General features: G+C 56.7%; 1 protein-coding gene across 4 annotated transcripts; it reads left to right on the forward strand.

Moving 5' to 3' along the window:
- The first annotated feature begins 248 nt into the window (after positions 1 to 248).
- On the forward strand, positions 249 to 26240 carry GPT (glutamic--pyruvic transaminase). Of its 4 annotated transcripts, none has more exons than XM_063299776.1 (12): positions 249 to 372; positions 11623 to 11791; positions 14385 to 14474; positions 15803 to 15911; positions 16873 to 17006; positions 18607 to 18850; positions 20612 to 20691; positions 20995 to 21131; positions 21232 to 21406; positions 23197 to 23352; positions 23930 to 24042; positions 25468 to 26240. In XM_063299776.1, the coding sequence occupies exons 2-12, from the start codon at positions 11654 to 11656 to the stop codon at positions 25568 to 25570; spliced, it is 1479 nt and encodes a 492-aa protein (XP_063155846.1). In that variant the 5' UTR covers positions 249 to 372; positions 11623 to 11653; the 3' UTR covers positions 25571 to 26240. The 4 variants fall into 4 exon arrangements, with proteins under 4 accessions (XP_063155846.1, XP_063155845.1, XP_063155844.1 ...); XM_063299775.1 differs by lacking the exon at positions 249 to 372 and adding an exon at positions 2737 to 2837; XM_063299774.1 differs by lacking the exon at positions 249 to 372 and having other exon boundaries at positions 11391 to 11791.

Raw genomic sequence — 26240 nt, forward strand, 5'->3', positions numbered from 1 at the left:
TGCCTTTGGGGCACCAAGAGCACTTTATTTTCAGAGCCGCTTAAGTCCCACTGCTCCTTTTGAAATAGTATCTGTTCTCTGCTCTTCGATACATTTTGCCTTATCCTTGGGCGTGTTTAACCTGGCATTTTCTTCCTGTATTGTGTGCTGGTATTTTTAACCTGCTATTTTTATCCTGACAGCCACCCGAGAGTCACTGGGTGGGTGGCTGGGTGGATTTTTTTGTTTTGGTCCGGAGAGGTGATATAAATAACCAAACTGGGTGCCCCGGGAATCAATCAGCGTTCATCGATCCCAGACGGCCTAGGGAAAGGCCCTCTGCACATGCCCAGAGGTCTGCTCCGTGACTGGCTGGCCGTAGCAAGCGAAGAGGTAAACAACCAGGCGCAGCTGAGTCCCGGAGCGCCACGCATTCTTCCAGGCTGACCCGGAGCCCAAATAAAGCTCCGGGCGCGCTGCAGCCGCCGCCTGGTCCTGCCCGCCGTGCCCGGCGCCGCAGCCGCAGCCGGAGCCCAGCCCGTGTCGGGGGTGGGGGGCTTCCCGCGCCACGTGCTGGTGTGGAGGGCCCGGGAAGCGGGGTGCTCGGCCGGTACCCCGGGAGAGCTGAGGGGAGCGGGGCCGGCGGGGCTGTGCGGGGCTGGCCCTGAGCAGCCGGTCCGTAAAGGTCAGCCCGGCCCGCCCGGCCCCACCGACGGCAGGCGACACCCCCTCGCGGCGGGCGCTCCCTCTGCCCGGCTGGAGGAGGAGGAGGAGGGGGAGGAGATTTGCAGGGAAGGCGCTGCCTGGCCGGCGGAGACCAACCCCCCCCGGGAAGGTAGGCGAGGGGCTGCCCCCTTGGCGCGGGGGGGCTGACTGAGAGCAGCCCCTCAGCCTGGCCAGGGAGGGCAGCCTTGGCGGGGGAGAACAGGAGAGTGGGGAGGAAAAACTTGGGGGCAAGGGGAGGGGCTTGTGGCAGCCTGGGCAATGGGTCTCCACCGCCCTTCTGCATCAGGGGCACTGGGGCTAATGGGAGTTGTAGTCCCCCAAGTCGGGGAAGGGTGCTCTGAGTGACTTAGCTGGAGCTGGGAAATTTTTGGGGTTCGGGGACAAAGGAGGAGGTGGGAGCTTCTCACCTCCCTGGGTGGGATGCCTGGGGAGGGGAGGGGAGGGGGTCCACGCGTGTTCCGGAGGGCGCTCAGCTCTGCTCGGAAGGGGCTGCCTTCTCTGCCACCCTGAGGGTCCGGGGCTTATTCCAGGTCACAGCAGCCTGGACCCCCATCTGGGCCGCCAAGGGCTCCCACCTCTCTGGCCTTGCCTGGGGCCTCCAAGAGAGCGCCTCTGGCCAGAGACCAGGGCCACCTCTGGGGCTGGGAACAGAGGAGCCCCCCTGCCTTCTGGGCTTGGCCAGGGGGCACGTGAGGCTGGGGAGGGGGCATGCTCTGCTGTCTCGCTATTGGGGGCTGGGGAGGGCAGGACGAAGCTCAGGGAATGCCCCCCTCCGGCAATGTTGCTCCCAGGGCTGGAGGCTGGGGCAGGAGAGACTCCATGGGGGCAGGCCTTTTGCGGCTCCAGGGGGAGATTTAGATCCCAGCAGCTGCACCCCTCTTTCTTGTCCAACCGGCAACAGCGAACCTCGTCCCTCTTGTGGCTGAGAACCCTGTGTGGGCGTTCCAGGAAACTGCCAGGAGTTGAGCTTCCCTTGAAGGAGACGTTGCCTGGTTATCCGGGCTGGGGGGTGTACAGCCCCTGCCACGTTTCTCCCACCAGGGAAAACCTTTCTTTCCTCCCCTGTTTGCCTTCTGAGCTGTGATTCCAGAACGCAGGTCCAGGGGAGGCTCTCTGGAGAAGGGCCCTCGTTGCTCCCGGGAACCCGCTGAGCCCCGTGGAGGGGGCTGCCCTCTGGCCATGGCGCACACTCGGGTGCAACTGCCAGCGCCAGGAGGGTGCTAGAGAGGGTGTTCACGTTCACACTGGTGCTTTCATCTTTCTGATTGGGTGTAGTCAGGTTAGTGAGCTAATGATTAGGAATCGGTGCAGCCAAAGGAGACTTTGAACCACCTTATCTAGCACCTCAGCCTAATATTTGAATTATTTCTTCTGTCGGACTGTTCCTTCAGGAACTCAAGTCTCCCTCCATTCCTCCCAAAGAAATCCCTGTAAGGTAGGTTGGGGCTGGGAGGAGAGCTTCCATGGCTGTGGGGGGATTAGAACTTGGGTCTCCCTCTCCCCTCCCAGTCCAGCTCCTTCCCCACTGGACCCCCTCCCACCATGGCTCTTGGGCTGAGTGGGGGGGCCTGGCCCGGAGTCCCCCGGGGAGCCACCATGGCTTAGCAGGACCAGACCTGGGTCTCCCCCTCCTACGCCAGCCCCTTCCCCACTGCCCCACAGGGTTTTAGGTTTTTTTCTCCCCAATGAGCTGAGTCTGTCTTTTGTGTCACCACCGCTGGGGGGCAGCAAACAGCCCCACCTCTCTCTCTCTCTCTCTTTCTCTCTCGTCCTCTGGTGGTGGTTCAGATTTCTGTAGCCCCAGATCTGGTGGCCTTGGGCTTTGCTAGGATTTTGCAAGCTGAGTTCACAGTCTGAAATAGCAATAACAGCAAATTTAGGATATTCTTCAACCCAACTATAGGATAGTCCTCGTTTAGCGACCACAATTGGGACCAGCCACTCAGTCATTAAGCAGAGTGGTTGTTAAGTGAAACCACAACTGTACTTATTATGATCTTACTTCAGCTTTCCTTTGCTTGATAGAACTGCGAAGGTTGTAAATGTGAGGATTGGTTGCAAAGTTATTTTTTCATCACTGTTGTAACAGTGAACAGTCACTATACAAAGCAGTCACTAATTGAGGACTACCTGTTCATGCTGTAACCCTGAATGCCTTTCATGAACTGGCAACATTTGCCTGACATCTTAAGCTGGAGTATCTGCAGACCTAAGAGCTAGGTTCACACAACACACTTGTCTCTAAATTAACCTGTTTTTTGGGTATGTGTAATACATTGAGTCATGCACCAGCCAAACAGACTGGTTATGCCAGTCCAGAGCAGAGCAGGCCACACAATAGGGGGCCTGGAAGGAAAAAGTGACAAGGAAGAGCTAGAAGCGTTGGATGTGTTTGGCCTGACAAATAGAAGATGGGATGGGGACCCAACTGCTGTATTCAGGTCCCTAAGGGATTCCTTGTGGAAGAGGAGGTGGAATTCTTCAGAACAACGGGCTTAAATTAAAGATAGTCCTCCCTTAACAACCATCTGTTTAGTGATGGTTCAGACTTACATGAACCGACTTGTGACCGGTCCTCATACTTACGACTGTTGCAGCATCCCCGCATCACGTGATAATGATTTGGGTGCTCGGCAACAGGTTGGCATTTATTACCATTGCAGCGTCACGTGACATCATTTCGACCTTCCCAGCTGGCTTCTGGCAAGCAAAATCAATGGGGAACTGTGTGATTCGCTTAACTACCGTGTGATTAGCTTAATGCCTGCAGTGTTTTGCTTAACGACTACTTCACTTAGCAACCGAAATTCCGGTCTCAATTATGGTGGTTAAGCAAGGACTACCTGTACAAGGAAGTAGATTTTAGTCAGACCTCAGGAAACATTCTAACAGTAGGAGCTGTTCAGAGGACAGAAAGGTGGAGAACACTGGTGGGCATATGGAGGTCGGATGGCCACCAGCTGGGGATGCTGAAGTAGTGGGCAGGGCGTTGGACTAGATGCTCTCAAAGGTTCCTTTCAGGCCCTACGTCTGATGGTCTTATCAGCTGTGATGGGTGCAGATCTGTATACCCATCCTGTGATTCCTTTCTTGGGTAAGCAGCGTTGTGCAAAGAGACAAGAAGGAGTAAGAATAGTGGGCCAAAGAAATTAAGGGCAGGGGATAAGAAAAGAGAAGGAAATATAACTAAAAGTTTACACCAAGACCATTCGTTATTCCTCTGCAAAGACAGAAAGGCACATAGAAGGCACGCTTCCTTGCATCACACTTGCGCGGGCTTCCTCCATGGTTTTCATTCTTTAAACGTCTCACGTCTCTCTCTCTGGAGATCGCATCAGCCCCCTGGCTCTTTCGGTCTTCCCCTTCCTTTTGACCCATTCACTCTTCCTTCACGGATTCTCTCTGTGGTTTGATCCTCACGCAGTCCTCTATGTGATCAGACACCCTCAACATGCTCCTTTCTGGCCGGTCACTCACCCTGGCATCCAGTGAACGAATGGAGGCATTACTGAGGCCCCTCCATCCTTGGCTCTCTCTCTCTCGGATTTCCCACACACCTTTCTTAAGCACCCCCTTCCGCTTGACTTTTGTGACTCTTCGGGCACGGCCAGCTCTCTGTCCATAAAGCAAAGGGGGGCAGCAGCACCTGCTGCTACACAACCATTTCAGCTTCGCTCTACAAACTTTCATTCCCCAGCACAGACCACAAACCAGCCATTAGCCTTCTACCAACACTCACACCTTTTAGAATTTCCCCATCAGCTCTTAAGTTGAACGCCAATATAAAAATACTTCCAATCCAACACATCTCCTGGCCCCGACCCTCAGCCATTCCCTCCCCGCCGGTTTGTGAGATTCTTGACCCTGGTTTAGCTCGGATGCCAGCAGGGTTGGGTCTGGTTAGTACTTGATTGAGAGACCAAAATCCCAGGGCAATGGATTAGGCAAGAGACTGGAGAAAAGCCTCCCTAGACAGTGCCAGCCACTTCCCCATGGCTGCCAAGAAAACTGCATGAATGTGCCCATGAAGTCAACCTGGAGTCAAGGGCAGCTTGAAGGAGTTTCTCTCTCTCTCTCTCCGTGTTGGGTGGGGGCATTTTGCTGCCCACTCTTGGACTAACTCCAGGCATGACTGCTGGGAAGAGCATTTTTGGCAGATGTGAATCATTGACGCATTCTGTGAATCAGCACGGAAAATACTGGGCCAGGGCTTAGCCTGCTTCCCAGGTGAGATTGTCCTTGGCCAGAGCGTGGCTGATTACGGATTAGGGAAATGAAGGACCGGGATTGGGAAACAAAGTCCAACAGTCTCATGGAGGGACTGCCCGGCTGCCCTTCAAAGCTGTGCTTAGGACTGTGTTCCCCAAATGGGACTGGATAGGGCAGATTTTTTTCCTGCTGGGTGTGGACAAGCTTATCTAAGCTCCCCTCTAGCCTTTCCCACCCCGACGTCCTCCATGTGTGATTAACTCCATGGAGTTACATGGCTCTGTGCCTTGGCAGCTGAGCCAAGGGCCAGGGCTGATAGGAATTGTAGTCCAAAACATTCAGAGGACACCAGCTTGGGAAAGACAGCTGGTCTTGAGCAAATCTGCCCAATCTCCTTGCCCTGGCATGAGGCTAGCCCACAGACCTCTCCACGTCCACCTGCTTCTGCTGCGTCTCAGGGTCCTGCCGCTGAGCCACCCCAGGAGTGGCTGAAGGGGCTGCGCTCGGAGGCATGCTTCCCTAATGTCCCACCTCATGACACTGTGAGGGGCATTGATGAGCACTGGGGAAGTGGCCTGCTCAGTGCCTCTTGTGGCTCCAACTGGCTCTGTTGGTTTTTTGGGGGAAGCATCCCTTTCAGCCTGGTCCTCTTCACTGGCCCTTCTTTCTTCTGATGGTGGCAGGGGGAACTGAAACTGCCCAGCCACTTTTTTAATGGGTTCGTTGACTGGTGGACTGGTCCTCCTAGAGTGGGCAAACCCTTGAAATTGACCAGACTGTGCCTGCATGTAATTGAAAGGACTCAGCCTGTCCTTCCGGCAAGAACTTCCCAGCAGCCTGGCCTCCTGACTTCCTCTAAAATATCCATGTTCTTAGGATATTTGATCGCTCCCACACTCATCCCTGTAACTAAATCCCATTCCCATCTCAGCTGCACAAATCCCAATGACCACTGAGGTCAGTAGGTTGACTAAACCCTTTTTTTTTAAAGCTGTTCAATTGTGTCTGATTCTTGGAGGCTGCCTGGACAAATCCCCACAGTTTTCTTGGCAAGGTTTTTCGGAAGTAGTTTGCTATTGCCTCCTTCCTGGGGCTGAGAGAGAGTGACTGGCCCAGGGTCACCCAGCTGGCTTTGTGCCTAAGGTGGGACTAGAACTCACCATCTCCTGGTTTCTAGCCTGGTCCCTTCACCTCTAGGCCACACTGTCTCTCTAACTGACCCATAGTTTGAATGAATTAAAAAAGTTCATTTGGTCAACATACAATGGGAAATAAAAAATCGCGGTGCAGGGCGTAACCAGAGCACTGGGCCTGCCAATGGGAGGAGGCTTTTCACGTGCTGCCTGACATGGGGCGGGGCTGGAATTTCGGCCAAGGGGACCGCCAGTCACGGCCCTTGGACTGTCATGTGTTCCCAGCGGGAAAGAAGAGGTGTGCTTAGGGCTCGGCTGTTCTGCCCTTGCTGCTCTCTGAGTTTGGTTGTTTCCTTGCGGACGTTTCGTTGCCCAGCCAGGCGACATCACCAGGGCGAGGGAGGGTGGGGTTTGCTGCAGACGACCTTCCCTTGTGGAGCAGTGAAGCGAGGACCAAGCTCAGAGGGCACCAGGAACATAAATGTTGCGTGTTGGCTGTATGGAAAACAGCCCAGCGCAGGCCCTTCTGAGCGCATGGCAAGCACACACAGTGGGGGCAGCAAGTTTTAGGGCAGCATGATTTCCTGCCAGCTCTGGGACAGGTGGCAAAGCAGCTGTGTGAAAGAGCCTTGGGGAAGCAAGTGAGATACGCCAGAAAGGGCTCGGCCCCTCTGCCCTCCTCTGGCCGCTGAAAGCCCTGGGATGGCAGATGAGGGTGGGGTGGGAAGCGTGTGCCGCTGCGGGGCAAGGACCATCTTGCTCCACCGCTGCCTTATCACTGGCTGCCCGGGAGCAGAGCAGCAGCATCAGGCTGATAGGCCCACCCTGGAACGCCCTGGATTGTTTTTCAAACAGCCTCCTGGCAGAGGCGCTCAGATGGCTCCTGGCGATCTGCCCTCGGGGGAAGGAGCACCGCACTGTGAGGGCCAGAGGTAGGATTGGCCAGCTCTGCTCCTGGGCTGGGGCTCAGGGTCCACTTGCCCGCTCTCCAGCTCCCAGAGGCCAAACAGGGTCGCCTGTGGAAAGCGCTCCAGCAGCAGAGGGTGCCAGCCCCCCCCCCCTCTGGGAGCCTTGGCCTTGGCCAGCAGCCTTCTCCGCTCCCTCCCAAGGACCTGCCGCTGGTGGGTGTGAGCTGATTTGCGAGCTGCTTGGGGTGGGGGCCTCGGTCACTTCCTGGGAGCAAACCTACCACCTGATTGTGGGATCTGTCGGGACAATTCGTTTTTTAATCCTCCCTGAGCCTCCTGCCATTTAGTCCCTTTGGGTAAAACTGATAGTGGAAGAAAGAGGGTTAGGCAGGCTGGCCTGTGTTACCCACAAATCTGGGCCTGTGGAAGAGAGGCAGAGGAGTCACTGAAGGCAAGCCGAAGGCCCCAATTGTGGGGAGGCTGACTTCTCTGACCACGGGGCGGTGTCCTCTCCATGGCCAGGCCACAGTCAAGACCTGGTGACATCTGTCCACCCAGCACAGAAGGCTGGGCACAAGTTGGGTGGGCACAATGTGGCACAAGCCACATTGACCCCTAGCATGAGGGAGAGAAATATGGACCTCACTGGGGTTCTGGATTAATGGGCTGATCTTGGAGGAGATCCCCTCTTGCTCCCAGCCTTTAGCTGTCATTGGGTGCTGTAATGCAACGTGATAGGCTCTCCTGCTCCTAGCCAGGGACCTCAGGGTCCCTGATGCTTCAGGACTCTCCTCCCACATTCAGGTACCAAGGCTTCTTCCTGTTCCTTTAATGGCAGCTGGCCCTGCAACAGCAACTCAGCTGAGGCTGTTCCCATCATTGTCTCTCTCCTGGAGGACACGCTTAGCCTACTTTGCATCCATGAACGGGCAGTGGTCGGCCAGAGCCCTTGGGTGCTGGGGAGGTGGGGTGAGTGCGTGGGCACTGGGGGGGCTGGGCGCTTATCAGAACAGCTTGGCTTCTCCCTGGAGGAGGGGGGCTGCAGGCATGGGTGCCCTTGGGCCAGGAACTTGGCTGAGCTCCTGAGGCTGGAAAGGTTGGGCGTCTGGGGAAGCGGGAGGGAGGGCTCCCGTGGACGAATGGCCACATCCCAGCAGGCTTAGCACAGATGGCCTGAGAGCGTCAGATCCAGCCTCGTGCAGGCAAGGAGGCACCACTGAAGATGTCCTGTCCAAGGACCTTGCCCTCCAAATCCTGGCACCTTTGTCCTCACCTTGAGAGAAACGCTTCTAGTGGCGAGGATGGAATTATGTTTGGGGGTGGGGTGGGGTTCTCAGCTACTTTCTGCAGGCAGGGGTGTTTGTTAAGGAGCGAGGCCCCTGGGGCTGTCACTGGACATCAGGAGCTGGCAGTAGCTTTTCCCAAGCAAAGTCCAACTGGGGGTATCTGGAGATGGAGGCCACAACAGCAAGATCAAAGCGCTGTCCCTTTTTAATGAAGCAACAGGCTATCTTGATGTTTTTGACCCCTCCCCCGCTCCTGGTGGATGCCCTGCTGTAGAATGTCTAAAGCAGGGTTTCTCAGCCTTGGCAACTTAAGATGTCTGGACTTCAACTCCCAGAATTCCTCAGCCAGCCATGCTGGCGGAGGAATTCTGGGAGTTGAAGTCTAGACATCTTAAAGTTGCAGAGGTTGAGAAACACTGGTCTAAAGATGCATGTGGTGCTTACATAAATGAACAGAAAAGCCAGTGTCCCCCTGCCCCATGGCCGCCCACTCTGCCCTGGCCTGGTCAAGGCCCTCCCGGGGTTCCGTCTGGGAATGTTCTATTTTGTTCCCGTCAAAGCAGCGGAACCTGCTGAGTCCCAGGTTCTGGATCTGCTGGAAGATGTGGTGGCTCAGATCCAAAGCAGGCTGAAGGCAGTGTTGGGGGCCCCAGGGAGGGGGAATGTGCCAGTGGCCAGAGGCAACGTGGACAGGCTTGCCTTAAATGACTTGTGGGCACCCTGGCACCCCTGGGAGGGTATCCTGCTCCAGTCGCGTGGAGTGGCACAGCAGCAGCCCTGGGCACCCTCTGTTTTGGAGCTATTCAGAGGCTTGGTATCTTTCCCAGCCAAACAGACTGCACTACGGATTCTGAAACCATTTTCAGCCCATAACAGTTCATGTGGACAAGGAGGCATTTAAGCCCTGAATTTTTCTGCAGCAAGGGCATAGCCAGAAGCTGGAATGCTTTGAAGGTATTTCCCATCAAACCCCGCAAGGGTTGGCATCCTCACACATCATGGAATCCTCTGGAGGGGTCCCATCAGCCCGTTATTTGCACTACGTCCAAATGCCCGCTGAAGCACTCCTCTGCAGCGCTGACCCCTGGTTCCTTAGGAGCAAGAATGAGACGTGGTCCTCTCCCTCTCTGTGCACAAAGGCGGCCAGATACTCCTGGGGACCAGATACAGCAGGACAGCAGAGCAGGGCACCTTCTGCTGCACCTCTGGGTGGCCAGCGAGGTTAGGGGTGGGGGCTGGCCAACCTGAGGCCCTCGGCTGCTGTACCTCCAGATTGGAGAGGCTGACCTGGCAGTCCCTCGATTCCTCCGAGGTGCCTTTCTGAACAAACATCCCAGAACAGGGACGTCCCGTGGGCCACGTAGGCCTGCCCCACCCTCTCCTGGCTCCGAAGCATTGCTGGCAGCTGCTGACACTGCCTGGCCCGGCTGGAAAGGCAACCCAGCAGGTGAGGCTTGTGGGCCTGCCCGAGATTGCTCCCGCCTCCTGCTCCCCGGCCCGGCTGCACTTTCCGAGTGGAGAGGGGAGGAGAGCAGTCGCCTGTCACCCTGAGCGGCTGCCAGGGATAGGAAGAGCTCCTTGGACTGGCTCGCCTGCCAGGCCTCTGCTGGCAGAGCTGGAGGGGGGGCTCTTTGCAGCCCACCCCAGGGGATGCCTGCACTGCTGCTGAGCTGCTCTTCAGGTGCCCCCCCTTCTCTCTGAGGCTCGTCCTCCCTGTGGTGCGCAGAGACCGTCTGCCTGCCCAGACAGGCTCCAGAGGGCACCTCTCCTCCTGGGGGGCTCCGGAGGGCCCAGCTCCCCGTGTTTCTCTCGCCTCTTGGGTCCCCTGTGCTGGGTTGAGTGGCGAGGGAGTGCCGGAGGCTGCCTACTCTGCTGGCCCGGATTTGCCCCCGCTCAGGACAGATCCTGTTCCTCAGGTTTGCGGGTGAGCCAGCTTTGCTCGCGGCCTCTGATGCCTCCAGCTGAATCAGGCTCCGGGTGCCATTTCCTCGGTTCGCCTGGCCAGCCACTCCAGCTCTTCCCCAAGGTTACCTCCCAGGGAGGCATTTTCCTTGGCTGCTGCAAAGCCACCTTCTTGGCCAACCTGGGCAGTTTAGGGGTGTCTCAGCTCACCTTCAGCTGTGCACGCACAGGGCTGTGCGAGGGTGTGGGAGGTGCCAACAAATGGCTTCTGTCAGTTGTCTGATGCGAGGGAGGTTCCTCAAGAGCTGGTTTGGGGGGGCTTCTAGATTGCAGCTTGCCTTGCATCCATCTTGAGCCCCCAGGTAATGCTCAGCCTGCTGCCCTGCATATTGATCTTCACCTCCCAGAGGTCTAGCAGGTCAGGGGAATTCTGGGTTGAAGTTCAGCATGTCTGGAGGGCATCTGCTTGTGGTCTGCCCTAATGGGGCAGTTCTCTGCTCAGCCACCCTGGAGTGGAGGTAATTGCTGGCAACTTCAGAGTGACTGACCTGCAGGCTCGCTTTGATCCTGGGAAGATGCATGTTGATTGCAAAGGTACCAAAATGCATCTTCAGGGCCAAGACGGGGTGAAGCCATTGCAAACCAGTGGCAATGCCCATTCTTGTAAGCGGCCCATGGGGAGTTTAGAGCAACAGGAAGGCAGCTTTGGGAGTGGGGGGCTCTTCAGGACAGAGGAGCATCCTGCCCATGCCTTTGAGGCTTCTGCTCTCCAGCTGTGCCCAGTCTTTCCATCCCTCCTCTTGGCAGCCCCGCCTCTTTCTCTGGGTGCAAGCGAGGGGAGCCCACTCGGCTCCCCGGCACCCAGCCAGCCCTTCCCTCCCTCCCTCCTCCCACCTGGGCAGCCTGCCCAGAACAAGCAGAACCTCCGTGGGACAGTCGGTGTCTGCTTTGTGCCAGTGGCGCGAGGGCCGGTCCTTTCCGCCACCGTGCTTTCTTCCAGCCAGTCTCCTCCCTCCTGCCCTGTGTTAAAAGGAGCAGCTTCCCCCCTCCCTGCCCATGTGGGAGCAGCTGCCTGGCCTGCCTGGGAGCTGGGTAGGTCCCTCCTCCTCCTGGGGGCAGGGAGGCCAGCCAGGAAGGAGGGGGCCTCGAGCTCAAGGGTGGAAAGGATGGGCCGTCTTGGAGCTGGGCTCCCCACTTGGGTTGGGTTCAAGCCAGGTCCGCCCCTGCACGATTCTCAGCAACTTGGGAAGGGAGAGACCTTCGCCGCCTGTGTGGTGGCTCCTGGCTTCCCTCCCCTGAGCCGGGATCCCGAGCAGTGCATCCCTTGCACGTGCAGCGGCCGAAGCTGTGGCGGCCGATGCTGAGGCAGCGCTTTGCCAGGGCCGTCCTGAGCGGCAGGCTCCCTGGGGCCGAGGCAAGGGGACCACCCTGGTCGGTCCCCCCTCCCTGGCTCAGCCCCGGCCCTCCTTTGCATTTCAGGGCCCTGCGGTGGCAGGCGAGGCAGTCGGAGATGGCAGGGAACAGGGCAGTGCCGGGGGACAAAGTCCTGACTCTGGAGTCCATGAACCCCCACATCCGGAAGGTGGAGTACGCCGTGCGCGGACCCATTGTTGCCCGGGCCAACCAGCTGCAGAAGGAGCTGAAGCAGGTAAGCCGGGCACCTGGCAGAGTCGCTCCTCTGTTTGTGAGCCCTGAGGTTGGGAAGGGTGGTCTTTGCTGAGTGGCCTTCTTTCCCCACTTGCCATTTTTTTCTTTACCGTCCTGGAACAAAGCCCTAAATACTCAATGCACCGTGATAGAACTAAACAGTTCCAAGGTGAGCTTCTTGAAGGCAGCCGGGATTCTGACCTGGGCCAAGTGACAGTGAGGCTGGAGCTGGCGGAGGTTCACTCCACAGACCACCTGGTCACAACTGGGGAAGTGGGTAGCAGAAGCTTTGCCATCAACTGCATAAGGAGGGTCACCGAAGACAAGATACCATCTCACGTCAAACAGCAGTGAAGAGGCCACCTGGAATAAAGGGCGGCCTTCTTCCCAGCACAGGGGCTTTGGGGTTGGGATCAAGATACCCCTGGCCCAGAAGAAACCCTCAAGGCAGGATGAAGGTAGGATGGTTCTCAGGGGCTTCCAGGCTAGGTCACCCCCCCTGCCCCAGGTTGATCTGGAAACTGTTCCCTCCAAGCCTTCCTGTGAGACAGCCCTCCCGTTGTGTTTGTGGTCATCCACTGGCCTCTGGACATCTTCTTGGGTGCCTCTTGGCCTCATTTTCAAGGACTCCACTTCCTAGGCTCCAGAGATGAGGCCTAGGGCAGGGCACCAAGTCTGAGGAATTGACGCCTGGGAAGTTGTTAGCTTTTAGGCAAGTACCATGCAATTGTTTTCGGGGCGATAACGGGGCATTAAAAGGCACCCAAGAACGTGGGTGTGGGTAAAGCCAGGGAGCCTCTGATTTCCAAAACGGCCCCGGAAGAAACTTTTCCCCCTTAAACGCTGTGTTCACCCAGCCCCCCTTGACAAGGCTGGGTAAGGAGTTAGCAGATGCACTCTCACAGTGTGCTAACCATGGCTAGTATTTTTATGATTTAGTGTTTTGGGCCAGCCAAGCTTCCAGACTTAGTTCACGGTATAATGCCTTATGTGAACCGTGAAAATGGGTTCATTCAGTAACCAAGTTGAGTATCCTGGGTGAACACAGCCTGGGAGGTGCATTGGAGGAGAAATGCCTTCTCCTTTCACGCTTCTCTTTGGAGGGACCCCCCCCCCCCTGTTAGGAAGTAACATACCAGCTAGAGGAGGCCCAGCGGCTGGTGAACGTCTCGTCTGCTTCCGAACCCCAGAAGGGGCTGGGGGCGTGCTGAGTTCCCCAGGCCCTGATTTTTGCAGTGAACAGCTGTCTTTTAAGGGGTGGGTTAGGGTGGTGTAGTACTCCCCTCATGACTACCTTGCCCCCTCATCCCCAGGCCTTGGGGAGAAACTGCAGGGCTGAGGGGGAGCGGATCCAGGGGCTGCAGAGATGAGGGCCCTGGCGCAGCTGCTGGCAGGAAGGCAGGAGGCACCCTTGCCAGATGTCCCAAGGCAATGGTGAGCTGCTGCCTTGTGCCAGAGGGAGGAAGCAGCCACACTGGTGGGGGGGAGGCAGATTTTTGTGGAGAATGCAGCATCTGCCAGAAACAGCCCAACCTTTTAAAGTTGTATGCTAAACCATGGTGTGATTAACTGTGGTTTGTTGAATAAACCTCAGTTGGCCGGCTTTGTACCCCACACTAAGCCATGGCTTACAAACCACAGTAGCTGGGTTTACAGCACAAGCAAAGTCAAACAAGCCACAGTGCCAGTGTCAGTGGTGAAACGGGCTGGAGCTTGCCAGCCCCAGGATCATCCTTCCCCTCCGGGTATGTTGGGTGACGAGGGGCGATGGAGGGGGTGTCCCACAGAGCCGCCGCTGGGCACTCGGATGGAGGGTGTACGGGAAGTGGGAACATCCACGGGGAGGTTGCGGGGCTACTTAGCATCTCCCTAAAATCTAACGTGGTCCCTGTGACTTTGCAGACGCGTCCCTCAGTTGCCCTGCAGAAGCTCTTGGTGGCCTCCCGTCTACGGACTAATCGGGCCCAGCCCGATTTGGCTTCCCAAGATCAGGCGAAGTGACACCGGGGCAGCCACCCAGCCGGGCAGCTACACGGAGCCCGCGAGGCCAGGGGCTCGGGGGGTTTGAAAAGCGTTTCCCCTCCCCAAGAGCCAAGCGGATGGCGCTCAGTGGGATGCGCGCGCGCATGCGTGGAGGAGGAGCGGGGGCTCCCTCTGGCGTTCAGCAGGGTCCCCGATGCTGAAGAATTGCAGGCGACAGGCAGGAATTCCCCGTCCCCGATTTCCTCTGGGCAAAAGGGTGCCTGACGCGGCTTCCCCTGCCAGCTGCCAGGAGCACCCGAGCCCCAGCAGGGGAAACGTGGTGGGAACCCAGGTGCCCTTGGCCCTGTGGTCATGGGGGGTGGGTGGCGGGCGGAAGATACCCCCCTCGGCCCCACTGGGAGGACAGTCCAGCCACCTTCCTTCCCAGCAGCAGCAGCAGGGAGCAGATGTTTCAGTGGGAGGGGCGGACGAGGCCTGTGAAAGCCCTCCCCCCCGGAGGCAGCAGTGCATCTTGCACCTGGCTTGGACTGCCCCACTGGCTGCAGGGGAGCGGGGGAGGGGGGGCTGGGGCTGGTCTCTGAACCAGCCCTCCTTTCTGCTTTCCCTTCCAGGGGGTCAGGAAGCCCTTCACCGAAGTGATTGCGGCCAACATTGGGGATGCTCAAGCTGTGGGGCAGAAACCCATCGCTTTCTTGCGCCAGGTATGATCCGGGGGCTGGGGAGGCTTCTGAATAATGCCTCACCTTGGCAGGGAGGGGGCAGGTCTTCCCAGTTCTGGAGACTGTCCCTTCGAGTTAAGCAGGGGGGAGCCAGAGGGGGGTGGGGGGGAAGGGGCCACACCAACTGCAGGTCCTAGTCCTTCCCAGGCCTGGAAGCTGGCTGGGTGGGGCGACCTTGGGCTGGTCATCCTCTCAGCCCGGGTCAGTGCCAGGCTCTGCCACAAGCTGGCTGATAAGGCAGCCCTTGCGGCCTCCCTCGCTGGTCGCTGCGCTGTGAGACCTGGGCAGGTGCCGGGAAAAGCATCTGGATGCAGCAGCCATGCAGGGGAGCGGGGGGGAGGAGAGGAGGAGGAGGAGGAAGAAGAACCTGACAGCAGCAGCTCTGCGGTTGCAGCAGACCCCTCTGAGAGGATTTGGAGCACAGGGCCGTCGGGGTGTCCATGCACTGCGGCCAAAAACGGCAAGAGGGAGGCCCTGGTGGCTCAATCAAAGCTCCACCAGTCGCATATAAAAAAAGAGCGGAGCTTCAAGCTATAGTTGCAACCTCTACCTTGACTTTTCTGAGCATACTCTGTAACCCCTCTGGATCCCATCATCCCTGACTCTTGCCTTTGCTGGGGGGTGGGGGGGTGCAGACCCGCAACTGTGTCACCCGGGGCAAACATGGATTCCGCTCCCATTTTGGCGCCCCCCCAGCACGGCACCTGGGACACGTGTCTCAGTTGCCCCCCCCAGTTGCGACCCTGGGTTGGTGTCCAAATAAGAGCAGGAGGTGTGAAGCTAACCTAAACCTCCCTCGAGTGGGGCTCGGCTCCTGGTTGCTTCGCCACCATGCCTCTGCCACCTCCTGGGCCTCTGTGCAGAGGTGGCTTCCCACGGAACTCCGGGCATCTCCCCTCCGAGGACTAACCAGCCTGTGTAGCTGCCAAGGCCAGAAAAGGGGCTGAGAAAGGTGGAAAGGGATGTCAGTTGGTTTGTCCTGCAGAGGGGAGAACAGCTCCCGGAATCCACCGTTCCTGCAGGGGTCTGGTTGGGGGATGCCAGGGCTGGGGCATGAAAGGGAGGGTGTTTTCCTCGCTTGATCAGGCTTAGCCCCGATTGGGTTGATCCCTGAGACGGACCTGGATGGGCTTGGAACCTGGGAGGACAGAATGAGGAAGAGAGTGACTCTGAGTATGTGCAGAAAGCCCGCAAACACCTCATGCAGGCGATCTGGGGGGTGGCAGGAAGGGGCAGTGCCTGCGTGGAAAGTGGGGGTGAGGCAGTGGGGAGGCTGCGGCAGCTCCCTCACCCTAGATTTCCCCTGACAGGTCAGCTCCCTCTGCATGTATCCTGACCTCCTGAATTCCCCCGATTTTCCTGAGGATGTGAAGCAGAAAGCTCGGCGGCTGCTGGCTGCATGTAGAGGGCAGAGCATTGGTGAGTGTCTGGACATCCCCGGGGGGTTCCTTCTCTCCCGTCCCTTAAAGGAGGCCCTCAGAAGACACTCCTGGGCAGGACCCCAGCCCCGAGCCTCTGACAGACCCTGGGAAGAAGAACCGGATGTGCTGCTTTCCCCTCCTCTGACGGAGTCGCCCCCCATCTCCGCCGTCTGTTGGAATTGCCTGGTCCAGATTTCAGCAGATGATACTAGCAGGCCAAGGTGGACCAGGATGGCTCCTGCCATTTTGTCCTCCCCCTTGGTTGTCTGGGGCAAAGAAGGATGCCCTTGCCCGATCCCTTTCAGGTGGGGAGCGTGCCTCCCCTGCTCCCTCACAACTCTCCAAGTAGGGCCAGTCCTGCAGTGGGGCAGTGTAAAGCAACCGGCTGCAGATGGCACCGTTGGGGAGGGGCCTCTGATGTCTGAATTAAGCACCTTCTGACCCCTCAGGTCCTGGGGATGGGGTTGGTTGGATTTAACTTCCGAGCCCCAATGCCTTGGCCTGGTCCTGTTTGCAAGAATCCTGATGTCTGAAGAATGGCAAGGAGGGACGAGGGACGCCATGTGTATCGCCGTGTCACCAAGCAAATTACGCCGTGATGACACCAGGGTGCCCATGAGCGCACTGTGGGCTCTCCCAGGGCCCCACGACCTTGAGCACAGCGTGCCTCTTGGATCATGGCTGCTTCCTTCATGGGCCCCATTAGACCCCGAAGGAATTAAAATTGTGCATCGAGCTTGCAAGCCTCAGCAGGGCCTTCCCCTTGGCCTTGGTCCCTCCATCCGCATGGCTGCTGCCTCTCCCAGGACGCTGCCAGTGCGGGTCGTAAGGACCAGCAAGCGCGCCTTCCTCCTCACAGAGCCCCTTCTGCCCCCGGAGAAGACCAGGCTGGGCTGGAGAGCCAAGCCATCCCCCCAGACCACCTGCCATGCCCGGTTCCTGTCTTCTCCCTGCCCCAGGGGCCTACAGTGCCAGTCCCGGGATCGAACTCATCCGCAAGGATGTGGCCACCTTCATTCAACGCCGAGATGGGGGGATTCCCTCTAACCCAGAGAACATCTACCTCTCTACGGGTGCCAGCAACGCCATTGTGGTAAGGAGCCCTGGTGCTGCAGAAATGGGACTGGATCTCCTCCTACTAGCAAAGGTGCCACTGATCGATTGCTGAGGCTGTTTGCGCAAAAGAGCCGAGTTGCAGGTCCTGAGAAAGCACCTGTGGGGCCTCAGGATGGCCGCCTTCCAGCGCTGTCCCCTGGCAGAACTCCTTCCCCACTTGCCTTGCCAGGGGACAGCTCTGGGCATGGCCACAATTGCACAAGGCCCCTGTTGTCTCTGTTCCTGGCACCCTCTGTCTCCTGGCAGAAGCGGGGCAGCCAAGTTGGAGTGGATGAGACTGCCTCTGCAAGGACCCCCAAGCACGTAGGGGACCGAGCGCTGCTAGGCCGCGGAAAATACCCCCTGCTGTTGGGGTTGCCATGACTACCTTTGTAGCTTGACTTGGCACCAGAATAGCCCCCTCCCTTCATTTCCAAAACTGGGAATTGTCTTAGAATCTTAAAGCACAGATAGGAAAGTGTGCCATGTTTTTGACACATTTTAAGACACTTCCCTTTTGTTTGCTTGCATTATCGTCCCCTTTCTCTGAGAAAGCCAGGCACAAGCTCCCCTTCATTCATTATCCCCACAATAACCCAGTGAGGCGGTAGGTCTTCTGAGCTGCTCCTGTGCAAAGCCAACAGCACCTGCAGCAAACTTTTTGCAGTGAACTCCCCTGCAAGTTCCAAGTCAGCATCTGGCCATCCTCCAGGGAAAGACTGCCAGGCTGCCCCCTTCAAATAGCGGCCGGCCACGTTTTGGGATGGTCCCCTCTGAGAAAGATGGCTGCCTTGGGGTGCATCTTGGAGGTCTGTTTGCATTTGGAATTTGGCCAGAGCGAAAGGGGGTGGGGGTGGCTGAATGTGACCGGCCCTCTGGAGCTGCCCGTTTGTAATCGGCCTCTTGCACTTAAGTGCGTTTTCCTTTCCCTGCGTCAGCCGAAGGCACAAGGCCCAGTTGTGGTGTCTACCCTTGGGCGAAGCAGAGGCATTTGACCTGCTCCGGCACACATCTGCCAGGGCCAAAGGAAATGCCAATGGGCAGCCTGTGTGAAGGCAAAGCGCGCGAGGGTTTTTCTGGGTCCCAAGCCAAATGCCCCTCTTAGGGGATGTCCCTCCAGAAGAGCAAGTGGCCAATGACTGTTTGTAGGCACTGTTTGTTTGGAACAGTGTTTCTCAACCTTAGCAACTGTAAGACGTGTGGACTTCAACTCCCAGAATTCCCCAGCCAGCATGGCTGGCTGGGGAATTCTGGGAGTTGAAGTCCACACGTCTTACAGTTGCCAAGGTTGAGAAACACTGGTCTGGAGGGTTGGAGAGCCCAACTGTGTCTCTGCCCCTTTCCCCCACCGCATTCCTAGAGATGGCACGTTAAGCCCATGCCTGCAAGTGACTTTGCCACAAGGCTGGCGCTTTAAACCTCCTCTAGAAAGACCTGCTATTTTCTGTTTGGCCCTAGGACTGGCAAGCATTTCAGATGGCACTTTTGAAAATTCAAAGCCCTCCGTTGGCCACAACGAGCTTGGGGGGAGGTGGGGGTGTGTCTGAGCTGCTCCTGCTGCTGCTAACCCCCCCCTTTCCTCTGGGTTTCCCCCGCAGACCATCCTGAAGCTGCTGGTCTCAGGGGACGGGCGCTCCCAGACAGGCGTGATGATCCCCATCCCGCAGTACCCACTCTACTCAGCGACCTTGGCAGACCTCAACATGGTGCAGATCAGCTACTACCTAGATGAGAAGAACTGTTGGGCCCTGAACATTGAGGAGCTGCGGAGGGCGCTGGTCCAGGCCCAGGAGCATTGCCAGCCCCGCGTCCTCTGTGTCATCAACCCGGGCAACCCCACCGGTATGGTCCCACTGCAAGGAGCCCAAGAGGGCACCTCCTTCTGGCATAAGTGGTGTCAGGCCACTCTCATGATTCCACCTCTTGGGGAAAGGAGGCGGCACTTCGCCCTGTGGGCTTCTCCTGAGCCCGCCAGGAGCCTCCTGGGAGATTCCCACCAGCAGTCTCCCAAGGGTGACTCAGTGGTGAACTTAGCTAGGCCTTGCTGGCATGATGAGGAAGGCGCTTTCCCAAAGACTGCAACGTGGCAACTTGGGGCCACAGTTTATCCCCGGAGGGTCCAGGTCTGTCTGTGGTCCAAGAACCATCAGCTTCTAAGGAACACCCTGCAGGCTTCGAGTCCAGTTGTTGGGTGTTTCCAGTCTCCTCCACCAGCAATCAAGACTTCGTTGTTAGGAAGATCTCGGGCTGGGAGCGGGGCAGTCAGTGGAATTAGGACTTCGTAGACTGCGCACCTCCCAACAAGGGGTAGGAGGGCTGCCTTTCCTGGAACATTTGAGGCCCTTTTTCTTCTCTTCTGCCCTTGGGAGAACAAGACCATATGGACTCTTAGGAGGTGGAATTGGGAACTTCCAACAACAGCAATACAGGGATTAATATTTTATAGTAACCCCAGAAGACAGGTGCACCAGTTTTGTTTGTGCAGCAGTAATTGCTTGCTTCCTGAGTTCACGCACCACATTGGACCATAATCTAACCAAAGTGGGCTGCATTTGCAAGCAAAGAAATCTAACCATGACTTCAACTAAACCAGCTTAGCTGTTACGTGATTGAAGCTGGTCCAAAATCTAGCCTGTAGGCCCCCTGCTGGCCATCCTTGGCTAGTACAAGCTCAGCATCCCAGCCTGTTTTCGACTGTGCCCTTATTTTCCCTCTGGGCCCTTCATGGATTGGTGTCTCCAAAGGTTTTCATCCACCACCAGAAGAGATGGTGGCTTTCCTGTTGTTTACCCAGGCATTTACCCCGGAACGGAAGGGGTGAGCTGACAGCCTCTCTGCTCTTCCGTCCACTCACCTTTGCCTTCTGGGGAGGTGGAAGGAGAACCGGAACCAGAAGGGGGTCCACCAGTCCCAAATCCAGCACGATGGATGGTGGAATAAACCGCTGAGCCTCTGCAGTCCTGCCCTCTCTTTGCTTTCTGTTTTTCAATCGCTCGGCAGTCCGTCAAAGGGCGGGGGCCAAGTTTACTCAAGAGTCTTTGATGGGGAACTTTGTCAAAGGCTGTTTGGAAATTTGTGTACAAAAAACCACTGGGGTCATCTGCGTCTAGAGGGCTGCTGCCACTCTCAAAAAGTTCTGAAAAGTGGATGGCAGGGTTCACCTTCATGGAACAAGCCTTTCTTCAGAAGACTTCTCTTAAAATTGTGTCCGATTCTCGGAGACTGCCTGGACAAGTCCCTGCAGTTTTCTTGGTACTTTTTTTTGGAAGTGGTTTGCCATTGCTTCCTTCCTAGGGCTGAGAGAGAGTGGCAGGACCAGGGTCCCACAGCTGGCTTTGTGCTCAAGGCAGGAGTAGAACTCACGGCCTCCCAGTTGTCTTGGCTATTCTCCCCCCCCCCCCGCCGCCTCCAGTTAGGCCGTTAAGTTGACCCCATGGCTCCTAGGCTGAGATTGACTGGGGGGAGACGTTTCCTATCTTTGCCGGGAGGTCAGCTGTTTCCCATCTCCACTCCCGGTGACTCGGGGGTTTGTTCCCAAGCCCTGGCGTTCTCTTCCCAGGGGCTGCTCCAAGAGCCTCTTCCTCTCTCTCGTCCTCCCCGCAGGCCAGGTGCAAAGCCGCAAGTGCATTGAGGAGGTCATTCACTTTGCTTGGGAAGAGCGTCTCTTCCTCATGGCCGATGAGGTAAAATTGTCTCCTGTCCCTCCATTGAGCCGTTTAGTCCCAAACTCTTTCCTTTGCAGGGTGGGGCACCTGAGCCAGGAGGCAAAGTGTGCCCGTGGTCAGATTTCACAGATCCTTCTGGCTCGGTCTTCCTGAGTGTGGTGCCTTCCAGATGTTTGGAAGCACCGTGCCTACCAGCTCCAATCTGCCCAGTCAGGGGAACTGTAATCTAAAACATCTGGAAGAAGTCTGGGACTTAAGCGGTCCACCCTTTCACCTGCCTACCATGCTCTTGACCCAACCAGGTCGCTTTCCCACCTCCAGGTTTATCAGGACAATGTCTATGCAGAGGGCTCCAAGTTCCACTCCTTTAAGAAGGTGCTTTTTGAGATGGATCCCAAATATTCGGAGAGGGTGGAGCTGGCCTCTTTCCACTCCATTTCAAAGGGCTTCATGGGCGAGTGAGTAGTACATACAGATTGGGTTTCCTTCCTGCTGGTGAGCTTCCAAGGCTTCTGTTCCTGCTGACCAAGGCCATCTCCTGTTGCCTTATGTTGCCAGGTGTGGTTTCCGTGGAGGTTACATGGAAGTGATTAACATGGATCCAGAAGTCCAGCAACAGCTGACCAAGCTGGTCTCCGTCCAGCTGTGCCCACCAGTGACTGGCCAGATTCTCCTTGATGCCATGGTCAACCAGCCACAGCCTGGAGACCCTTCCTACAAGCAGTTCAGCGAGGTGAGTCCAAAAGAGCCAGGATGGCAAATGGGGTGGAACACTGGGGGGCCCCACTCCTCACTGATCCCAACGAAACAGTTTCATGAAGATGCTAAGAAATGCAGAACATCTGCTGAATGCCATATTGTGTTTTATGTTGGCCTTCCCCAGTCCTAGACCTTCCAGATCTCTGAACTGCAATGCCCATCACGCCCAGCTAGCACTCTCTGAGGATTATGAGTGTTGTCATCCCACACATCTAGAGGGCATCAGATTGGGGGCAGTGGCATATGATTGGGGGCACAGATTTAGATTCCGAATTTTTCTTTGAAATATGCATATTTTCATCTTGGTGCAAGGCAGCGCTTACATGGAGGGTGCCCACAGGGAGGCCTACATGGGAAAAAAGCGCAGGGTTTCAGTTGTTGGCTGTGGCTGCCACCTTGACTTTTTTGACCCTCCCCCTGCATCTGCATCTGTGTGGAGGGGCAAAAAGGTCCAGGTGGCTGCTGTGACTGTACAGTTGAAGCTCTGCACTGTTTTTGCTTCGTGGGATATTCTTTTGCAGTTTAGAAGAGAGTGGATAAAGACAGTTACTCCTCCAAGTCCCCCCCCAGTAATTTGATAGCTGCAGCTGGAACGTTAAACTTAAAGGGGAAATATCAGAACATCTTGCCTGCAAGTGACCCTCCAAGATGGGCCAGGAGGATGGGGGAGCCCACCCTGTGTGGCTGGAAGGAGAAATGTTCTGAGTGGGCTCTGGCGCATCATCCGTTGCACATAATTTTGTTGATTTCATTCACGGTTTTTTTAACATAGCGTTAGCTGCCGAGTCCTGATAATGAGATGGGTGGCCATAGAAATAGTTTAAATACATACCTACGTACAAAATAGTGAAGAGAATACTGTGGACTTTTTATTATGATCTGACCAGGAGTGGGCCATCAGAATCTCTGGGCCTGTTTGTGGCCCCAGACCTGTTCCGCAGCCTCCAGAGCCGTTGTTGACCACAGGGGCTGAAACTCGGTGGCAGAATCTCCTGTCATTTTGAGACAGGAAGCTGCAAAACGTTGAGTGAGCCCTAAAGCAGGGTTTGATGGTTGTAAAACCCAGGAAAACTGCCCAATCCCCGCAAAGGAAAAATTCTTCAGGAAACCCGGCCGCACTGACTTTGCAGTTCTGCCCTGCCGTCCCCCAAAAGGTTGCCCATTGCCATGCTGGGCTGGGGATCAGGACCAGGCTGAGGGCTTTTCATGGGGGAATGGCCAGTGATTCCTCATGACCACTTAGAGAACCTCAAACGTCAGTGGCAGCACAGCTGGCCTAGCAGATGCTCTCCACCTTTCTGGGGAGCTTCTTGGAAGCTTCCCGTGACTTCTGACACTGGCCATGGAGGAGGGTGCTACGAAGGCAGCTGGAAGGGGAAGTGGTTCTCGCTTTTGCTGCTGATGGGCAGCCATGCCACCACCCAAACAGGCTGGCCAGTTGACTGTTGCTGCCGCTTGTTGAGGTCCACTAGGCTGGCCCTTGGTGGGGTGGAAATGGCGTGCAGTGAGAAGCTTTGGGGGTGCAGTGGGCTTGGAGGCAGCTGGGAGGAGACCCAGAGGGCTGCCCAAGTCATGATTTCTTCTGCATAATTTAGCTGATTAGACCAGAGTTGGTTGGGTTCTCACAACACACTAAGCTAACAGAGGGCTTAGGAGGTTCTGCGAATTCGGCCTGTGCATTGGGCAGTGGGAGTTACACACCAGTGCAGTGGTGCTAAGAGAAAAGGAGCGACTGTGCACCATCACCTGTCTGCCCACCTGCAGGAAAAGGCTGCTGTTCTGGGCGCTCTGGCCAAGAAGGCCCAGCTGACACAGGAGATCCTAAACCAGGCTCCTGGGATCCAGTGCAACCCGGTGCAGGGGGCCATGTATGCCTTCCCCCGAATTGAGCTGCCCCCTCGTGCTGTGCAGGAAGCTAAGGTAAGGCAGCCCCTCCCCAGGTCCGGCGTCTCCAGAGATGGGGAAGGGCCAGGGGCTGTCCTGGTCCCCCAAAGAGAAGGGGCTTGTTTGCCGGGCTGGGAAAGGAATGCGGAGAGCAAGGGAGCGGGGCCAGAGCCTGGGTCGGGGGGGCAAGGTCCTCCCCACCTTCTGCTCAGAGAGACTCCTGGGCATGCACAAAGAGGTGGAACGCGGGCTGTCCACAGCAGGGCCAAGAAGGCCAAGATGGTTGCCATGCGATCAAAGGGTTAAAAGGGGATGGGGCTTCCCCGTCCTGCCTACCCCCCCCCCCTGCCAGTCCCTGACTTCCGGACCCCCCCTGCAGATTTGGCCTGCATGCATCAAACATCCCTGGCCATCATGAGAGAGTCCACATGCTCTCTTGTTTAAATTAGTTAATATAACACAATTATACCCCACTTTCTCTTTATTCCAACACTTGAGGTGGCTTACTACAATAAAAAATATTGAAGCAAATCAATGCAATTAAAATCAAAAGCAACACCGAACCCAGTTGCAGATGTGGGCAGCCCCCTCTGATCTCTCCCGCCTTCTGCAGGCGCAGGGCCAGGCTCCGGACATGTTCTTCTGCCTCAGACTGCTGGAAGAGACAGGCATCTGCGTGGTGCCTGGCAGTGGCTTTGGCCAGGAAGAAGGCACCTTTCATTTCAGGTAAGAGCTCTTCTGCCCTTCCCTGAGGGGCCTCTCTGGATTCTATCCCAGGGGCCCCAAGCGAGACACAGCACTGGTCCTCTGGAAGTGGACCCCTGAGCCACCATGTTGGACACCATCCGCTGTTCTCACCAGCCTCCCCACAGCAATACCAGGCCCTGAATCCCTTGGGATCCTAAGAGCTCACCTTCTCTGGCTCTGTCTGGGCTGCCCTCCATAATCCCTCTGCCTCCCAGCAGCCAAGGGCTGCCAGGACCAGCCCACAACCCCCCATCATGTGAAAACTGAAGGCCAAGGATGTGATTGAAAGGTGGATATGTCTACGCAGGCCTGCTGGGCATGGGGCAACCGGGCTAAAGCATGTGGGCACTGGCAACAGGAATGGCTCTCGCTGCAACAATTCCAGCATCATTGCTCCAATGTGTTACAGCAAAGAGTAGGGACCACTGGGGTGGGGTGGGGTGGTCCTTCTGAGATGCCTCCTGCTCTAAAGAACATCTGAGTCCCTTTGGGGTAGATGGAACCCCTCTGGGGGGAGGAATGAGTTTGAGGCTGAGTTGCCCCTGGGAAGTCATCTGGAGCCCCTGAAGGCCCTTCGGTTGGTCTCCATGGCTTGCTGGAGACTCATACTGCCTTTGGCATGAGACAGTGTGGACCAGAGAGTCCTCTTTCCAGCCCCCTTTGTTTGGAGTCCTTGGTGCTCTCCGAGCGTGGCTGTTTGCTTGCAGACATTTCATCACCCAACTAGGCAACATCTTCAGTGCAAGAAGGGAGTGGGCCTTGCTCCCTGTTTCTATACAGCAGCTTGCCCCTGTCAGTGCTGGGGGGGTGCGGTTTTCCCCTTGGTAGTTCCTTGATTGGGGTATCGTTTTCTGCCTGATTGTTTGTCTGGTGTGAATCCCTGCTTATCCGGGTGTTGGCTGCAGGAGGGGGTGTGTTTGTGTCTTTTTGTTTCCCTGTTAGCTTTTTAACTGTTTCTTTTGAATGGTGTATGAATGTGGTTTATCTTCATGAATTGATGGCTGATTTGTCTGAATGCCAAGCTTCCAGGAATTCCCTCGCGGTTTTGAATTTGGCTTGGTCTAGGATGCTCTCAGTTTCCCAGCAGAAACTATGGCTGAGTCTGTCCATGTGTTGAGAGTCTGTCCAACTGAGTCTGTCCCTGTGTCTCCTCCTACTAAGGAGACAAACAATCAAGGAGAAAACAATACCCTAATCAAGCTACGGCATATAAACAGAGAGCGAGGCCCCCTCCCTCCTCGCACTGAAGATGTTGCCTAGCCTGGCAATGAAACGTCTGCAAGAAACAACCAGGCTCGGAGAGCACCAGGACTCCCCAGGGTCGACCCCGAGCTACAGAGATTCCCTTCTGTTGGTACCTACTTGCTTTCTCACATGGTTCTCTTCTTGCTCTCTCCATCCCAGAATGACCATCTTGCCTCCCCAGGAGAAGCTGGAGATCCTGTTGCAGAAGCTGATCCAGTTCCATGCCAAGTTCACCCGGGAATATTCCCAGGTCCAGCTGTAGTGTGAGACAGGAAGGCCGGCTGTAGAGAAGCTAGGGCATTGCGGGGAGGACCACCATCTAGTCTTTGTGCCACCTTCAGGGTTTATGAGTGCCCCCAGCCCCGACCTTGTCCCACCTCCATCTATTAAAGAAAAGACAGGGGAAGGCTTGGAGCACAGACTGGGCGTCTGGGAAGGTTGCCAGCTATGCCTGACCTGGAACGGCACACTTCAGGGGTCTTCGGATGGGTGTCCCTACAAGCAAGACCTGGGCAGCTCTGGGCACCGGCTACCTTGATCAATTGGGGGTCATCAAGCCAAGTTGCTGTCCCCCGGGAGTTGGCTTGCTGACTCCACCTTCACAGGCTCAGCCCTAGCCCAGAAGGCCGACCCTGCCTTGAAACTCAGGACCCCAGCACGGATGTGCCTTTGTGCTCTCAGTCCCCCCCTGGGGCTGCTCTGCGCCTTTCGTGGACATCGCAGCCGTGCCCGGTACATGCCGGGTCAGGGAACGCTGCGAGCCATTTCACCTGGGTAGGAACCCTCAGGACCAGTTTCCAGGCTGAGGAAGCCCTGAAGTCTTCTTCTGAAGCGAACTTCCTGCCTTGGAGGAAGAGAGGGCCAGTGCTCCCGCCACGTGTCTGTGAGTGTGAAAGGGGGCTGCAGACGATCAATAAAACCTACCTGATAAA

The sequence above is a fragment of the Candoia aspera genome, chromosome 3, assembly GCF_035149785.1.
Source record: "Candoia aspera isolate rCanAsp1 chromosome 3, rCanAsp1.hap2, whole genome shotgun sequence".
NCBI lineage: Eukaryota > Metazoa > Chordata > Lepidosauria > Squamata > Boidae > Candoia > Candoia aspera.

Bases quoted from the DNA above. Each gene is read 5' to 3' on its own strand.
- GPT (XM_063299774.1), top strand. From the start codon at position 11,501: ATGCTGAGGCAGCGCTTTGCCAGGGCCGTCCTGAGCGGCAGGCTCCCT. The intron at 20,692-20,994 runs GTAAAATTGTCT...TCCCACCTCCAG, and splicing joins TCTTCCTCATGGCCGATGAG to GTTTATCAGGACAATGTCTA. The intron at 24,043-25,467 runs GTAAGAGCTCTT...TCTCCATCCCAG, and splicing joins GAAGGCACCTTTCATTTCAG to AATGACCATCTTGCCTCCCC.